This window comes from Balaenoptera acutorostrata, chromosome 15, assembly GCF_949987535.1.
Source record: "Balaenoptera acutorostrata chromosome 15, mBalAcu1.1, whole genome shotgun sequence".
Taxonomy (NCBI): Eukaryota; Metazoa; Chordata; class Mammalia; order Artiodactyla; family Balaenopteridae; genus Balaenoptera; species Balaenoptera acutorostrata.
In genome coordinates this window covers 78994366-79007282 of record NC_080078.1, presented here as the reverse complement: position 1 = coordinate 79007282, position 12917 = coordinate 78994366, and the positions used below count along the sequence as shown (strand labels likewise).

At 53.6% G+C, this 12917-nt stretch overlaps 2 protein-coding genes across 16 annotated transcripts in view; one reads left to right on the top strand and one right to left on the bottom strand.

Moving 5' to 3' along the window:
- The window catches only part of RIPOR3 (RIPOR family member 3), a 71855-nt gene extending 65155 nt beyond the window's left edge, over positions 1 to 6700 (top strand). For all 8 annotated transcript variants that reach the window (XM_007185297.2, XM_057529481.1, XM_057529480.1 and 5 more), the window contains 7 exons: positions 292 to 427; positions 1059 to 1220; positions 1948 to 2109; positions 2617 to 2819; positions 3861 to 3944; positions 5058 to 5148; positions 5575 to 6700. In XM_007185297.2, the coding sequence (XP_007185359.2) occupies positions 292 to 427; positions 1059 to 1220; positions 1948 to 2109; positions 2617 to 2819; positions 3861 to 3944; positions 5058 to 5148; positions 5575 to 5678 (942 nt within the window). In that variant the 3' untranslated portion in view covers positions 5679 to 6700. The remainder of the gene's footprint in view (positions 1 to 291; positions 428 to 1058; positions 1221 to 1947; positions 2110 to 2616; positions 2820 to 3860; positions 3945 to 5057; positions 5149 to 5574) is intronic.
- A 1114-nt stretch (positions 6701 to 7814) lies between these two features.
- PTPN1 (protein tyrosine phosphatase non-receptor type 1) overlaps positions 7815 to 12917 on the bottom strand; it is a 143471-nt gene continuing 138368 nt past the window's right edge. For 6 of the 8 annotated variants that reach the window (XM_057529486.1, XM_007185300.3, XM_007185298.2 and 3 more), the window contains one exon: positions 7815 to 11341. In XM_057529486.1, coding sequence (XP_057385469.1) covers positions 11155 to 11341 — 187 coding nt within the window. In that variant the 3' untranslated portion in view covers positions 7815 to 11154. The remainder of the gene's footprint in view (positions 11342 to 12917) is intronic. The other 2 variants (XR_451283.2, XM_007185299.2) reach the window with 2 other exon arrangements.

Here is a 12917-nt window from a genome sequence, read left to right as displayed (position 1 = left end):
GTCATCATGACTGAGTCTTTCCCTCTCTCAGCTCTGCTTTCCTGTGTTGGTTGGCTTCACTTTCTGGCAGGCTGGCTCCTTCTGGTGGCAAAGGTGGCTCCTGGCAGCTCCAGCCTGCATCCTATCGTCTCTACCCCTTTGGCAAAGGAGGAATCCCCAGATGACAGTCAGGGAGCTACCATCGGGATAGAAGAAAGGCTGGGCACGGGGCAGGTGGGCGCCACGGTCATGGTGGTTGACCTCAGAGGGCATGTTCTGTGCTAACCTGGAGCATCACGGGTTGCTTCCCAGAAACTGGACTCTCCTAATTTGTCGAAGATGGTCCAGGAATGCCTTCTGGAAGAAGCTGCACAGCAAAAACAGATTCTGGAGACGCTTTCTGTGCTCGATTTTGAGAAGGTCAGCAAGGCGACATCCATTGAAGAGAGTAAGTACCTGCCCTCCATCCATGGGCTGCCCGTGTGCGTGGCAGGAAGTGATGAGGATGAAAGCCCAGGGGGCCTCCTCTCCCTTCCCAACACCCAGAGTTAAATGGAGCCCAGGGGACATGAGTCAGGGCAGTGGCTGGGATCAGACACACACTGTGGGGTGGGAAGGGAGGCCCGCTAGCCTCGGTCAGCTGTGCAACTCTGGGCAAATGATTCACCTCTCTGAGCCTCAGCTTCCCCATCTGTATAGGGGAGGCCGCTGGGTAGGTGTCAGTGAAGGAGCCCCAGGACACATTCAAGGCATACAGTGTGCGGTCAAACAGTAGCTGTGACCCCAGTTCTGCCTCTGCCCCCTCCGTGGGACTTGCCCTTGTCCATAAGGAGAGGCTGGTGACAGCAGCAGCCCCAGGGTTGTCGTGAGGGCTGCAGGTGGTGACCCAGATGAGGTGCTCACAGCCGAAGCTGCTTGTCTCTGCGGGTCACACTGGGACGTGGGAAAGGGCCTCTGCGTTAGGCCAGGCCATCCCTCGCCTCCCCGACCTCTCAGGGCCTAGTGGAAGGACATCTCCGGGCTTCCTCACTGCCTGCTCTTCCCCACCGCCAGTCAGGCTTCTGAGCCTGGGCTTTCAGTCATCCCGCAGGCCACGCGGCGGAAGGGGTGCCTGAAGCTGTGGAGAGGCTGCACGGAGCCCGGCGCGGTCCTGTCCTGCCCTGGTACGGTGCTGCTGGACCAGCTCAAGAAGACGTTCCTGCACAGAGTCAGAGGGAAATACCCGGGACAACTGGAAATAGGTAGACCCATGCCTGTCCCCACCCCCCTCGGAAACGCTTTGTGGATCCTCTGGGGCCTTCAGCATCGCCTCGGCAGGCCTCCCTGTAGCCCCATCTCCACCTCTGCGAACGCCTTCTCGGCACGAAGTGGAGGCCTTTCTGAGCTTGACAACAAGGCATCTCCTTTTCCTGGGGAGAGGAGGGAGGGGCCTGTGAAGCCGGGAAGCTGCAAACGTTAGTGGGCTCGTGCACCTTTCTGGGGACTGATTCCATGGCTTCCACCAGAACCTTAGAGGGGTTGAGAAGGAACCTTTATGGGAAGGTAGGCAGGACTTCACCTGCCCCATAGCGGTGTCTTGAATCTTGGCTGGACTCTTTCCCAGAATGCAGAGCTGCAGCATTTTTCTCTGTTGACAACTGAAGGGTGACAGTCATACTCCAGGCAGTGGCTCTGGGCCTTAAGCAGTTCTAACCACCTGCATATTCCCAGGCCCCGGCTCTGTGATTCAGATCGAGGGGCGGGTGGGGCCCAGGGCACATGGATGCACCGCAAGACTCCCAACTCGGGCCTCTGGGCCTCAGCTGGAGCACGCCCCGCGCAGGCGCAGGGGGGCGCAGGGGGCGCAGGGAAGGATACCCACCCACACGCCATCAGAGAGCCTTTAAAGTGACCCGGCCGTGGCCGGCTGAGCGGCGCCAAGGGGGCGGAGTCTCGGTCTCCCCTCACGCCTTGTCTGTGTGTCGCCAGCGTGCCGCAGGCTCCTGGAGCAGGTGGTCAGCTGCGGCGGGCTCCTGCCCGGAGCCGGGCTCCCTGAAGAACAGACCATCACCTGGTTCCAGTTTCACAGCTACCTGCGGAGGCAGAGTGTCTCCGACCTGGAGAAGCACTTCGCTCAACTCACCAAGGAAGGTAGGGGCTGGGGCGGGGGGCACGTGGCCTCAAAGCAACACACTGACCACAGAGGAGTATCCATCGTGGAGACCTCTGTCTCGGCTCGGCTCTGGGAAGCCAGTGTTTCAGAATCACTGTGTCTTTCCCCTCCAGCTGTTCTTTCGAGAACCAGATTTAATTAGATTCTACATTCAGCCCACGTAGAAATGAGCTTCCAGGGCAGGAGGCTTTACAAAGCACAGAGCAGAGGTCAGAACTGGACAGGAGAGCTATTGCTGGGCTGGCCGGAGTCCCTGAAGTATGGACCGGGGTTTTATTCATTTTCAGGGTGTATTTGATCCCTTGCTAGAAAGCCTTCCTGGAGATTCCAGGAGGCTCCCTTTGAGACCAGTCCAGACTGGGCCTTGGTGATCACACGGGCTCGTCCTGGGATTTGCTTCTCCCTGGCTAATGCACGAGCCACAGCTGTCCAGCCCGGCCGCAATCAGAGGGGACCCTGGGCCGCCTTTTTTCTGTCTCTTTTAGTAACACTCTTTGAGGAGCTGCAGTGCGTGGGCCAGGCCAAGACAGTCAGGAAACTGCAGGGGAAGCGGCTGGGCCAGCTCCAGCCCCTGCCCCAGACGTTGAGGGCCTGGGCGCTGCTCCAGCTGGACGGGACCCCACGGGTGTGCAGGGCGGCCAGTGCTCGCTTGGCCAGCGCAGCCAGGAACAAGAGCTTTCGGGAAAAGGTACGATGTGGGAGGCGGCAGCCCCTGGCTGCAGGTGTGTGAGCTGGGGGGAGGTGGAGGGAGGTAAGCTTCCTCTTGGAAAAACAGGGAGCAGTGAGCGACTGGGAGCTGCGTTTGCTGCCGGTGTTTTGATTTAGAGATGCTCCAGACATGAACACAGCCTTCCGCATGCCCTCACCACTGGCAGCAGCCAGCCAGCCCTGGGGAGGGAGCTGGCGTTGCCAGGCGATCGATCGTAACAGCATGCCACGTGCTTACCACCTCATTCAGCTCAGTGTTTCTAAAGCAACTTATCTATTCGGTCTCTGAGATGTCACCTGCACGTAGAATGTCTCTTTCTTAGAATTCTGACAGTCAGCCTCATTTACTTCCAACTAATGTGTGTGGCTGGCTGGTTCGTTGTGCTTGGTTCACTTGAAAACCAAGAGATAGGATCCCTCTGCCTTTTAGGTTCGTGAACACCTGTGACTCTTCTAGATTTCGGGTACCAGCCCCCGTGGTGGGAGAAGGGAAATACTGGGGCCTTGGTCTCAGGCTCACCCAAGTGCCAGGCACATCCCCACTGGCCCCTCTCCCGTGCTTAATAGCCCTTACAACAATTTTGCAAAGCAAGTGCCAGCTTTCTTTTCCAGCTGAACCGACTTGGCCATGGTCATGTGACTGACGGGGCGGGGTCAGAACTGTGAGTGGAGAAGAGTGAGGAAGGGAAGAGATGCTTTTCCTTCTGGCCAAGGCAGCAGCCTCACCGAGGCTCCCTCTGTGTATTCACTTCTGCTGTTCCCGCTGGACAGCGGGTTTCTCTGATTCAGCATTTTATCTAGATGGCAGTTTCGGAACGCATTTTGTAAACAGTACTAGAGAAAAAGAGTTTTCTTATGTCATTACCCTCAGCCCAGGGAACAGCGTTTTTAGATAAACTGAATGCCGTAGCCTACAACTCGACACTGTGCACACATGCTGTCAGCATTCGGGGGATGAGCCGTGGGCACCGTGGACTTTGCTGTCACCAGCGCCCCCGTTCACAGCAACCTTATTTCCTAGGCTTTGCTCTTCTACACCAACGCCCTGACCGAGAACGATGCAAAACTCCAGGAAGCTGCGTGCGTGGCGCTAAAACATCTCAGGGTGAGTTTAACCCGTCCTTGATGGGGATGGAGAGAAGCCTGCTTGTGGTTAATGCTGAAGTTAGTTCATTTCAAAATGATTCCACTGGGACCGAAAGAAAGAAAATCACTGCCAGTGAAGAAGCCCCGTAAAGAGCTGGTTGTAGAGGACCAGCCACCAGCTCCAGCAGCAGAAGCTCTGATGGCAGAGCCCCCTCGGAAACAGTGCCCGTTTGCTCTGGCTCGGTGTGAACAAGCAGGTGGCCCCAGAGACTCACTTTTGAGCTCTTGGATTATATGGTTTAATATGCTCAATGAAAAATGTTCTGAGAGCACAGTAAGCTCATTGTAGAAAAAAAGTGTAAAAATACAGAAATGCAAAAATTATCCATCCTAATTCTTGAGCATCTCTGTGCATAAAGCTTTTAAAATTTATATGGAGTTCTGAATTACTTCCTTAGGCTAGACTTAGTGTTATCCCAGGGCCAGAGAATGCATTGATAAATGTTTTTGAGACTCGTGATACAACACACCCATTTACACTCCTGAAAGCAGACACGAGGCGATGCCCGTTTTACCTCAATCTCATCTTCATTTGTAACCCTTATTTAAAAAGAAAATCACTGCCATTTTGCTAGATGAAAAATGGTCCAATACAGACTAAATTCATTCTGGAATGAACTGACAGGAAATTCTACAAGGACCATCTGGTTATAATCAAATAACCAGTGAGTGTTAGGGTGCCCACTAGGGGGAGCTAAAGTGCACTCTGGTCCTTGGCCCTGGAGGTGATCAGGTGGAGTCAGCCTTGCCTGAACCAGGTCAGGCCTCCTCTCCTGGTCTGACCTGGAGGGCAGGGTTGGGAGAAGGAGAGGGGTAGAAGGGTCCAGGGGAAAGCAGGTCTTCTCATTTCCAACATGGGCCTTTCCGAAGGTGTCAGGATTGAAAACATGAGATGCTGCCAGTGGCACTTCGATGAACCTGAGGCCACAGGAGAAACCTGGAAGGCTTCAGAGAAGGAAGGCGCTGAAGCCGCAGAGACCATGCTAGGGCTGGTCCTGCAGGGTTTATAAAAGTGGATACCTGTTCCTTAAAATGCCCCCTAATGGACCCCCTTTCCCCCAACCTCAAACAGGGCATCGAAAGCATTGATCAGATTGCCCGCCTGTGCCAGTCTGACCTGGAGGCCGTGCGCGCGGCAGCCCGGGAAGCCACGCTGTCATTTGGTAAAGTACAGCATCCAACGTTTCGAAGTGCAATGGGGTTGCTGGGGCCTGTAGAAAGGTTGTGCCAGAGAGGCCACAGCCAGCTCTCAGAAGACGCAAAATAGCACATGGGACGGGCACCGTTAGCAACCTGTTTGACTGCATTTGGCCAAGGCAGGTTTCCTTTATGGCTGAGGTGGCCGTTTACGGTCCTTGGGAATGAAAGCCAGATGCAAGGCAGGATTAAGGTTCAGCGGGCTCTGCCTTGGACAAAGGGACAAGGCCCTGGGTCCACGTGAGCCGGTCCCAAAGGCTCCCCGCCCCCTGCCCTTTACAGCAGCACCGGAGGCCTAGGCGTCTGGAAGTACTAAGGCCACCTTGGCTCACCAGTGTAGAAAAGAGCAAGGTGGGGAGACAACCCCGTGACAGGTGACCTTAATATTTCAGGTGAAAAAGGACGCTTAGCTTTTGAGAAGATGGACAAACTTTGCTCAGAACAAAGAGACGAAGCCTTTGGCCAGGAGGCAGACGTTGAAATCACAATATTTTAAAAAGCCTCAGCTAATGAGCCCAAATCCGGCATCTTTGTTTTTGCTGCTGCCCGGCCTCGACACAGGGAGGGCTTCGGGTGGAGGTACACGGTGCGCTCTCCCAGAAGCGTGAACTGGCCAGAGCTGCTCCCGGATTCTGGGCCAGTTACGAAGCCCCAGGGCACAAGTGGGACTTCTGTACAGGAGCAGAACAAGCGGCTGAACGGCACTTTGGGGGCTGCACTTCAGTCAATCAGCCTTTGGCTTTGAGAATCTGCCTGACCTTCCCCGGGGGCAGAGCCGGGTCAGTGCCAGCCAGCCATGCCACTAAGGGGCCGAGGCCAGGCAGGCGGAGGCCTGGAATCAGCAGGTCAGCTGGCTCAGCACTTCTGGTTCACTAAAGACTGGGATCGAGGAGGCGAGCAGACCGAGCGTCCCTGCTGAGGACAGTACTCGGGTCATTTCCACGGCAGCAGGCTGTCACCATGGGGAGGGCAGAACCAGGGTTTCAACGGTTCGCCCCCTCAGCCCGAGCTGCAGCCCAAACGCCACAGGGGAGCCGGCTGGCGGCCTGCTGACCGCGGGCCTTATTTTCACTGTGGTTCAACAGCACAAAGGCAACAAGAACATGCCGTCAGCCGAGAAGTCTTGAGTGCCACTTGCTTTGACCTCACTCATCAGAATGGAATCCATTTTCTGAAGCAAGTCAACTTAGGGCTTATTAAATAAATTGCTTCAGAAGCCATAAGCTAGTTTGAAGAAAGATTTTACTGAACATCATGTTTAAAGAAAGAAAATTAATTTCCTATTTAAGTCTATAAAAAAACCCCAAACGTGTCCTGGGCTGTTTCTGAGTTAAGAGTGTAGAGGTACCCTGGGGTCTGGATGTGGTATCAACAATGGCATTGGAAAGCTCTGTAACTTAAACATGCTCATTTACATTTCCTGTATGTATTTTGTGCTTTTCGGTTTAACTCAGTATTTATTTGCCTTGTCCATATGTTGTTTTCTGAAATTTCAATTAAAATAACTTTTTATTGGTGTTTCACTCTACCTGAAAAAAATGGAGGGTAGTGGTGGTTTTCTGGAATATCCTGAGGGAAGAAGCCACCCCTCCTGTCCCTCAGTGCTCTCTTTCCAACGTGACATAGATGCAGGCGTAGAGGAGGGCAGCCTCGGGGCAGGGCCGCCCCTTGGACTCTCCACGTGCTCTCTGAGGCTCCCGGAGTCCCTTCTCCTTACAGACACCGGGCGGCATGGCCCTTCTCTGGCCTTGGGCCCTATCTGACTTCTGCTCAGTTACAAATTCAGTTATTTTTTTCCACAGTGGCATTCCTCCTCTTCATGAAAGCCTAGATGTCATTTTTTTTGTTTTTTTGTATCTGAAAACAATTGAGGTGACAGTGGGTGTGACACCACCACCCAGGTCCCCACTGTCCTCGCTGGGTGTTGTGTGGTCACATGACCACAGACTTTGTTTCTGGGTTCCATGGATCTTGCTGAAAGGCCACAGCGTAAACAGTTTACTCAGCAGCCAGCTTTGAAACAGTCATAACACCTTGAAGGATATAAGGGAATTCTTTGTAGTATTTCTGCAACATTGTGCAAGTCTGAAATTATTTCAGAACAAGAAGTCAAAAAATCACTTTAGGGGAGACTTACGTTTAATTTTGTACATGAAAAGAAGACTACACGAATTGTTTATACTTCACTGTTACCTCTCAGTGTCAGTCTCCACGGATGTGTCAGTTCCACATCAAATGTGACTCGGCAGAGGTGCTGAGATGTGGCCACCGTTGGGTCTTACAGGCAGCCGGCTAAGGGACACACGTTCTTGAGGTTTGAGCAGTTCTTCAAACAACCTGTATAAATTCATTAAGTTATCCAAGGGCCCTAACACTTGAAAAGGTGAGTTTTGTTGTTGTTGTTGAAATGGGTTGAGGCCTGAGGCGCTGAGTAAACACCAGGCAGGGAAAGTGCCCCCGCCCAGAGGCACCCACGACTCCAGGAGGCCACCGTCGTAATCCTCAGATGTGGAAAAACTACAAGCCCTCTTGACTGACAACATCTGCTTCACATCAGCAGGGATGGAAAGAAACAGGAGTTGCCCAGCCTGGTTTAGGCCTATTAAGCAAAGAAATGGGAAGCACCCCAAAGCCATGTTCTTTAGAAAAAAATTTTTATTGTTGCAACTAAAATGCAAACCCATCATTTATATGGCAAGTTGGAAAACTGTACAGTTTGACAGTTCTGTGAGGTCACAGAAGACCCTGAGACGCGCCCCCCGCCCCCCATCATGCATCCACGTATACACACACCTGAAAAGGTATCATACCAAAACACCTCGCTTTTTTTGTTTGTTTTTATTTTTGTAAAAATGGTTTATTCTATGGCCATCGTAAAAAATAATGACCTGATGAGTAAATATTGGCTTAAGGCATATAGCAGAGCAGCTCGCTACTTCTCTAACATACGTGTGACAAGATGGAGAACCATCTGTTTTCCAAGGATAGGAGGTTAAACCAGTATATCCATTTTGAAATGCTACTATATATACACACCAAACTACTACATACATATACAGGACTTAAAATAACAGACAAACAAGCCCAACTCAAAAATGCTTACAGCCTGGCACCTCAGTCTTATCCACACCTCACCAAGGCTCTGCGGGGCGATGCCTCAAATGTTCCCACCACAGAATTCTCTGCACGAGCTTCTAACACGTGAAAGGCAAAATGTGAAAATGCTGGCAAAAGAGCAGCTCGTGAGCTATTAGCTGCCTTTTTTTTTTTTCTTGTTAAAAAAGCCACTTAATGCGGAGGTCTTAAGTTCCCCTCGCAGGAAGAGTCGTGAGCACCATCAGTGCCCAGGGTTCAAGGGCAGGGGCAGATGCCTCTCTCAGCAAGGCCCCCGGACCTAAAGGGCCGCAGGCTGACTCGAAGGGACCGTCGTCCAGGCTGTTTCAAGAAGTGTGGTTTCCAACAGTCGCCTTGGTTCCAGATCACGGTCCGCTCAAGAAGAGTGTGAACTTGGCACAGTGGAGGCTGATCCCAAAGGTGTGTGTGTCGCGGGGGGCCCTGCTTGTCTAAATGTCCAGAGCGCGAGGTGTGACTATGGCTTCCCATGCCCCTGGAATGTCTGAGTTACAGTGGGGCCCAGCTGGACCAGGACAGGCTGGGCCTCACTAGGAAGTCACCAGAGTGTCATGCCAGGAATTAGGCAAATATCTGTTACTGGACAACATCACTCCGCTGCCGAATGGCGATTATTTCAGCAACGGTCTTAGGAACCAGAGCCACGTAATGCTCAGCTCATGCAAAGGTAGACTGGACTTGTACACGGAGCGCCATCAGTAAGCAGAGATCTAAGGATTTCAAGCACGTGGTATTTGATCGGGACACAAGAAGACCGTACATGCATCCTAATACACACAGGGAGAGCGGTGACTGAGATCGAGGTTCGAGCAGACAACTGGGGAGGGGAGGAACCGGGACAAAGTAATCTCATGCCATGTGTCTTAAATAGCCAAGTGTTCATTATATATTATCCCTTTGTCCTATAAACATAGGCAAACCTCTTCTCGTGTTACCCAATGAAATCACGACTGCTTACAACCGTCCTCCTTCCTAGTACTGGTCTGACGCAGCAGGCTCACGGCAAAGTCCTCCGTTCCCAGTGCTACCTGAGGGTTTATTATTGTACTTTTTGATAAAGCCCTTGATGCAAGGCTGACATCAAAAAACTTTAATACATTATTGGTTTATGAAGATGCTAGTGCACTGTGGATGCCTTCAGGAGAAAAGAATTAAAAAATAAATACGGAGTGGAGAGGCTCACTACACGCCGTCTCCAGGGAGGGCCGCGGGAAGGATGCCGCTTGCCGCCTGCCGGGGACGTGCCGAGGGGGCACCACGCGAGGCTCGCCCCTCCACCCGCACAGGCTGCCTTGCTCTGCGCCACCAGCACAGCGCCCTCTGTGCCCGCCTCAAAAAATGGGTTGTAGATCTGGTATTCAGAGGAAGGCGAGGGAGAGAAAAGTAGAAGGATGGAGATGAGGCCAACCGCCTGGAGAGGGGGGCTTTAGTGCAGAACCAGCGTCCGTCGGGGCGCGGCAGGCTACGCTGTCCGACGGCCCTCGCCTAGCGGCTGCCTGCTAGACAGCTGCGGGCTCTACGAGCAGAGGCGGACCGTGGGTGAAGGTGGGTCAGATCATGTGGGGCTGTCAAGCAGGAACCGGAATGAAACCAAACGTTTTCAGGCGGGCCCGGCCCCGCCCCTGCAGAGCTGCAGACTCCTGCACCACCTCGGCCACCCTGGCCACTCCAGCCCCCCGTGAAGGGGGTTTTGGTTATTATTATTATTATTATTATCTTTTACAACAGCTCCCCCTTCCCAAGATCACCCCCGAGGAAAAAGCTGTCTGCACGTTGCTAAACCATCGGATGCACTCAAAGGTGGTTGCTTAGAAAGAGGTAAAATATTTAAAATCATTAAAAAAAAAAAAAAAAAGAAGTCTTGTGAGGTGATTTCCACGACCAGAGTTTTGAAGCTAATCCTTGCTCTTCTCCTTAACTTTAACGGCGACACATTCTAACGTGTGGATTTCTACTGAAATGGCATTTATATTCCAAGCAAAGTGGAAACTGCTCCTTCTGGATCTCAATGGCTGGGTGAAAAGCCGGTGGCCACCCTGTGATGACCTCTGACCCTGAGGCAGGGGCCCTGAGGAACCCTGTTTGTGGGGATGGAGCAATGGGGGGAGGACGTGCGCAAGACGGCTGTAACGAGAGGGGGCCGGTGGAGGAGTGGACAGCGGGAGACCAGCGGGACACCCTGAGCAAAAGCAGAAGCCGGGTTCTGTTTTCTAGAGACGGCCTTTTGTTGTTTTTCTTCTTAAAACGGGAAAGCTCGCAGGCACTGTCCCAGCTCAGTGCGCGCTCAGCAGAGGAAGCGCCTGAGCAAGACGATGTCCGAAACCCTCAAACCCTCTCCTCCAAAGGACTTTACATTCGCAAAAGTGTGGGAGTCTTTCCCTGGGAAATCAAATAAAAATTGTGTATCTGGTTACACCACCTAAGGGTACAAGAAAGTTTCGTAAGTGCCTAGTCTTTTTTTTTCCCCAGAAATAACAAAAAGCTGCTTTTTATAAAGGTTAAAAACAACAATGTGTTGTAATTCTATTATTTTTTTTCAAAAACAAATGAACAAAAAAAAAAAAATAAAAAGAGAGAGACATATTTGGCATTTTGTCTACTTACTCCTGAATAGGTTAAGGCCCTGAGATTAGACTCTTCTATTCTTGGGACCACAGGGCTCCTTAAGACCCCGGTGCATCAATCCTCAATTCTCTCTCGTTAGCCCTTCACAGTCCCAGACTTTGCAAACCTTTGATCTGTTTCTTCTGAGGCTGGCTCAGAGGCTCCCGCAGCACTGAGCGCTACCGCCGGGCTGGCGGCCAGGGCTTGCTGTACACGCGGTCTGGCCAGCACGTCCGTCAGTGAAAACATACCCTGTAGCAGAGGTACGCGCCGGCCGTGAGGACCGTGGCCACGCACACGTTAACCAGGAAGGGCTTCCAGTGAGTCGGCGCCTGGTCCTGCTCCTCCTTGGAGGGCAACGGCTCCCCCTGGGCAGGACCTGCCCCCACGACCCGCCTTCTGACTTCAGTGTCTTGACTCGCGCTGAGGAATGAGAGGGGCACAGGCGGGTTACTCACTAGGGAAAACAATGGCAAGGATGCTATTATTCCCTGAGGAATTCTAGGAAAGAATGAGCCACGTGGAAGCAGAGCCTGCCGATGCCGACGCTGGCCGGAGGTCCGCCTGTCACCGCCTCCCTCCCGGGGCCCGACAGCAGGGCCAGGGCGGGGTTCCGGAGACCGCGGACTCCTCGGTGACGGGACTGGCTAAGGGTCTGAGGGGCAGTACAGCCCCTGGGGCCGCTTGCAGAATGTTCCCCTTCAGATCAGGGAAGGTAACAGTGCGGCCACAGGCTTCCACTCCCTCCCCGGGGCCTGACAGACGCGGACAGGCAGAGGCCTTTGTTGCTGCTGACATGCGGACACCACACATCTGCAGTGCCGACCCTGTGCCCTCCCCGCCGCACGCCCAGCGAGTCCTGCCAGCAGGCCCACTTCGCAGGTGTGCCGTGTGCAGCCAGGTGACTACCTTGCTGGGGGCGAGCCAGAGCCACCCCGTGGGGCTGTCCCGGGAGAGGCCAGCAGAGGCTGTGGGCCTGGGTGCAGCCAGGCCCTGCCTCTCCCCTCCCCACCTCTCCCAGGCCGTTGCCCTCCCACCCTTGCGTCCATCGAGGCGGCCCTGGCCACAGGAAGTCCTGCCTCCCACGTGCCTCTCCACGGCCCTGCTGCCCCAGCAGCCTCCTGCGTGACTGGCAGGACCATCTGGGGGCACCGCCTGCCCAGGAGACAGGAGGAGGCTGCACGAAGCCCCCTTCTCGGCGCCCACCCGGTGAGGCCCCAGCCGCAGGACTGAGGCCTGTGTGCACATGGGTTCCCCGCCCTCCCTGGTGCCCAGAGGCGCATAGGTTCTTGGTCCAACTCCATTCTTTTCCTGGAGTTCTCTGGCCTTCAGCTTCCCAAATCCACACTTCCCTGCTCACCACCTTCACCCACAGAATGTGAAAGGCACCTTTCTCTCCACTGTCCTCATGAATAAAGAAACAGGACCCATGACACAAATTTGACCCAAGTCAACGTGCCAGCTCTCATCCCTCTCATCCTCGGCCCTCGGCGAGCCCTCAGAGGGAGCACGCCAGCCCACCCTGAGAATGTCAACAGAGGCCCTGGGAAGCGGGGCACAGCCGCACTCGCTCAGCACCTGCTCTGGGAGGCCCCGCTGGACAAGCGTCTCTCGAGCCCCAGAACCAGACCTGGTGTTCCTGTGATGAGGACCAGTTGCACGAAAGGCCCTGGGGAGTAGGTTCATGGGTCAGGACTGGGACCTGGAAACCAGCATTTAGCAAAGTGCCCGGGGAAGATTTTGATGATCAGTTTAGCCAGAGGCCCCGGTGGGGCACACACTGTGTGACCTGCTTTCTCATGCATGACCGTTCCAATGTCTGGCCGTAACAATACACCCTGATACCATTCTTTAATAGCTGCAGAACATCCAACACAGGGAGAAAGCACGACTTATCTAATCCCTGGATATACAATCAACTCATCTCTAGCTTTTCACCATTACAAATAATGCCACCACGAACACCTCTACCTGTACATCTCTGCACACCTGCTTGAGA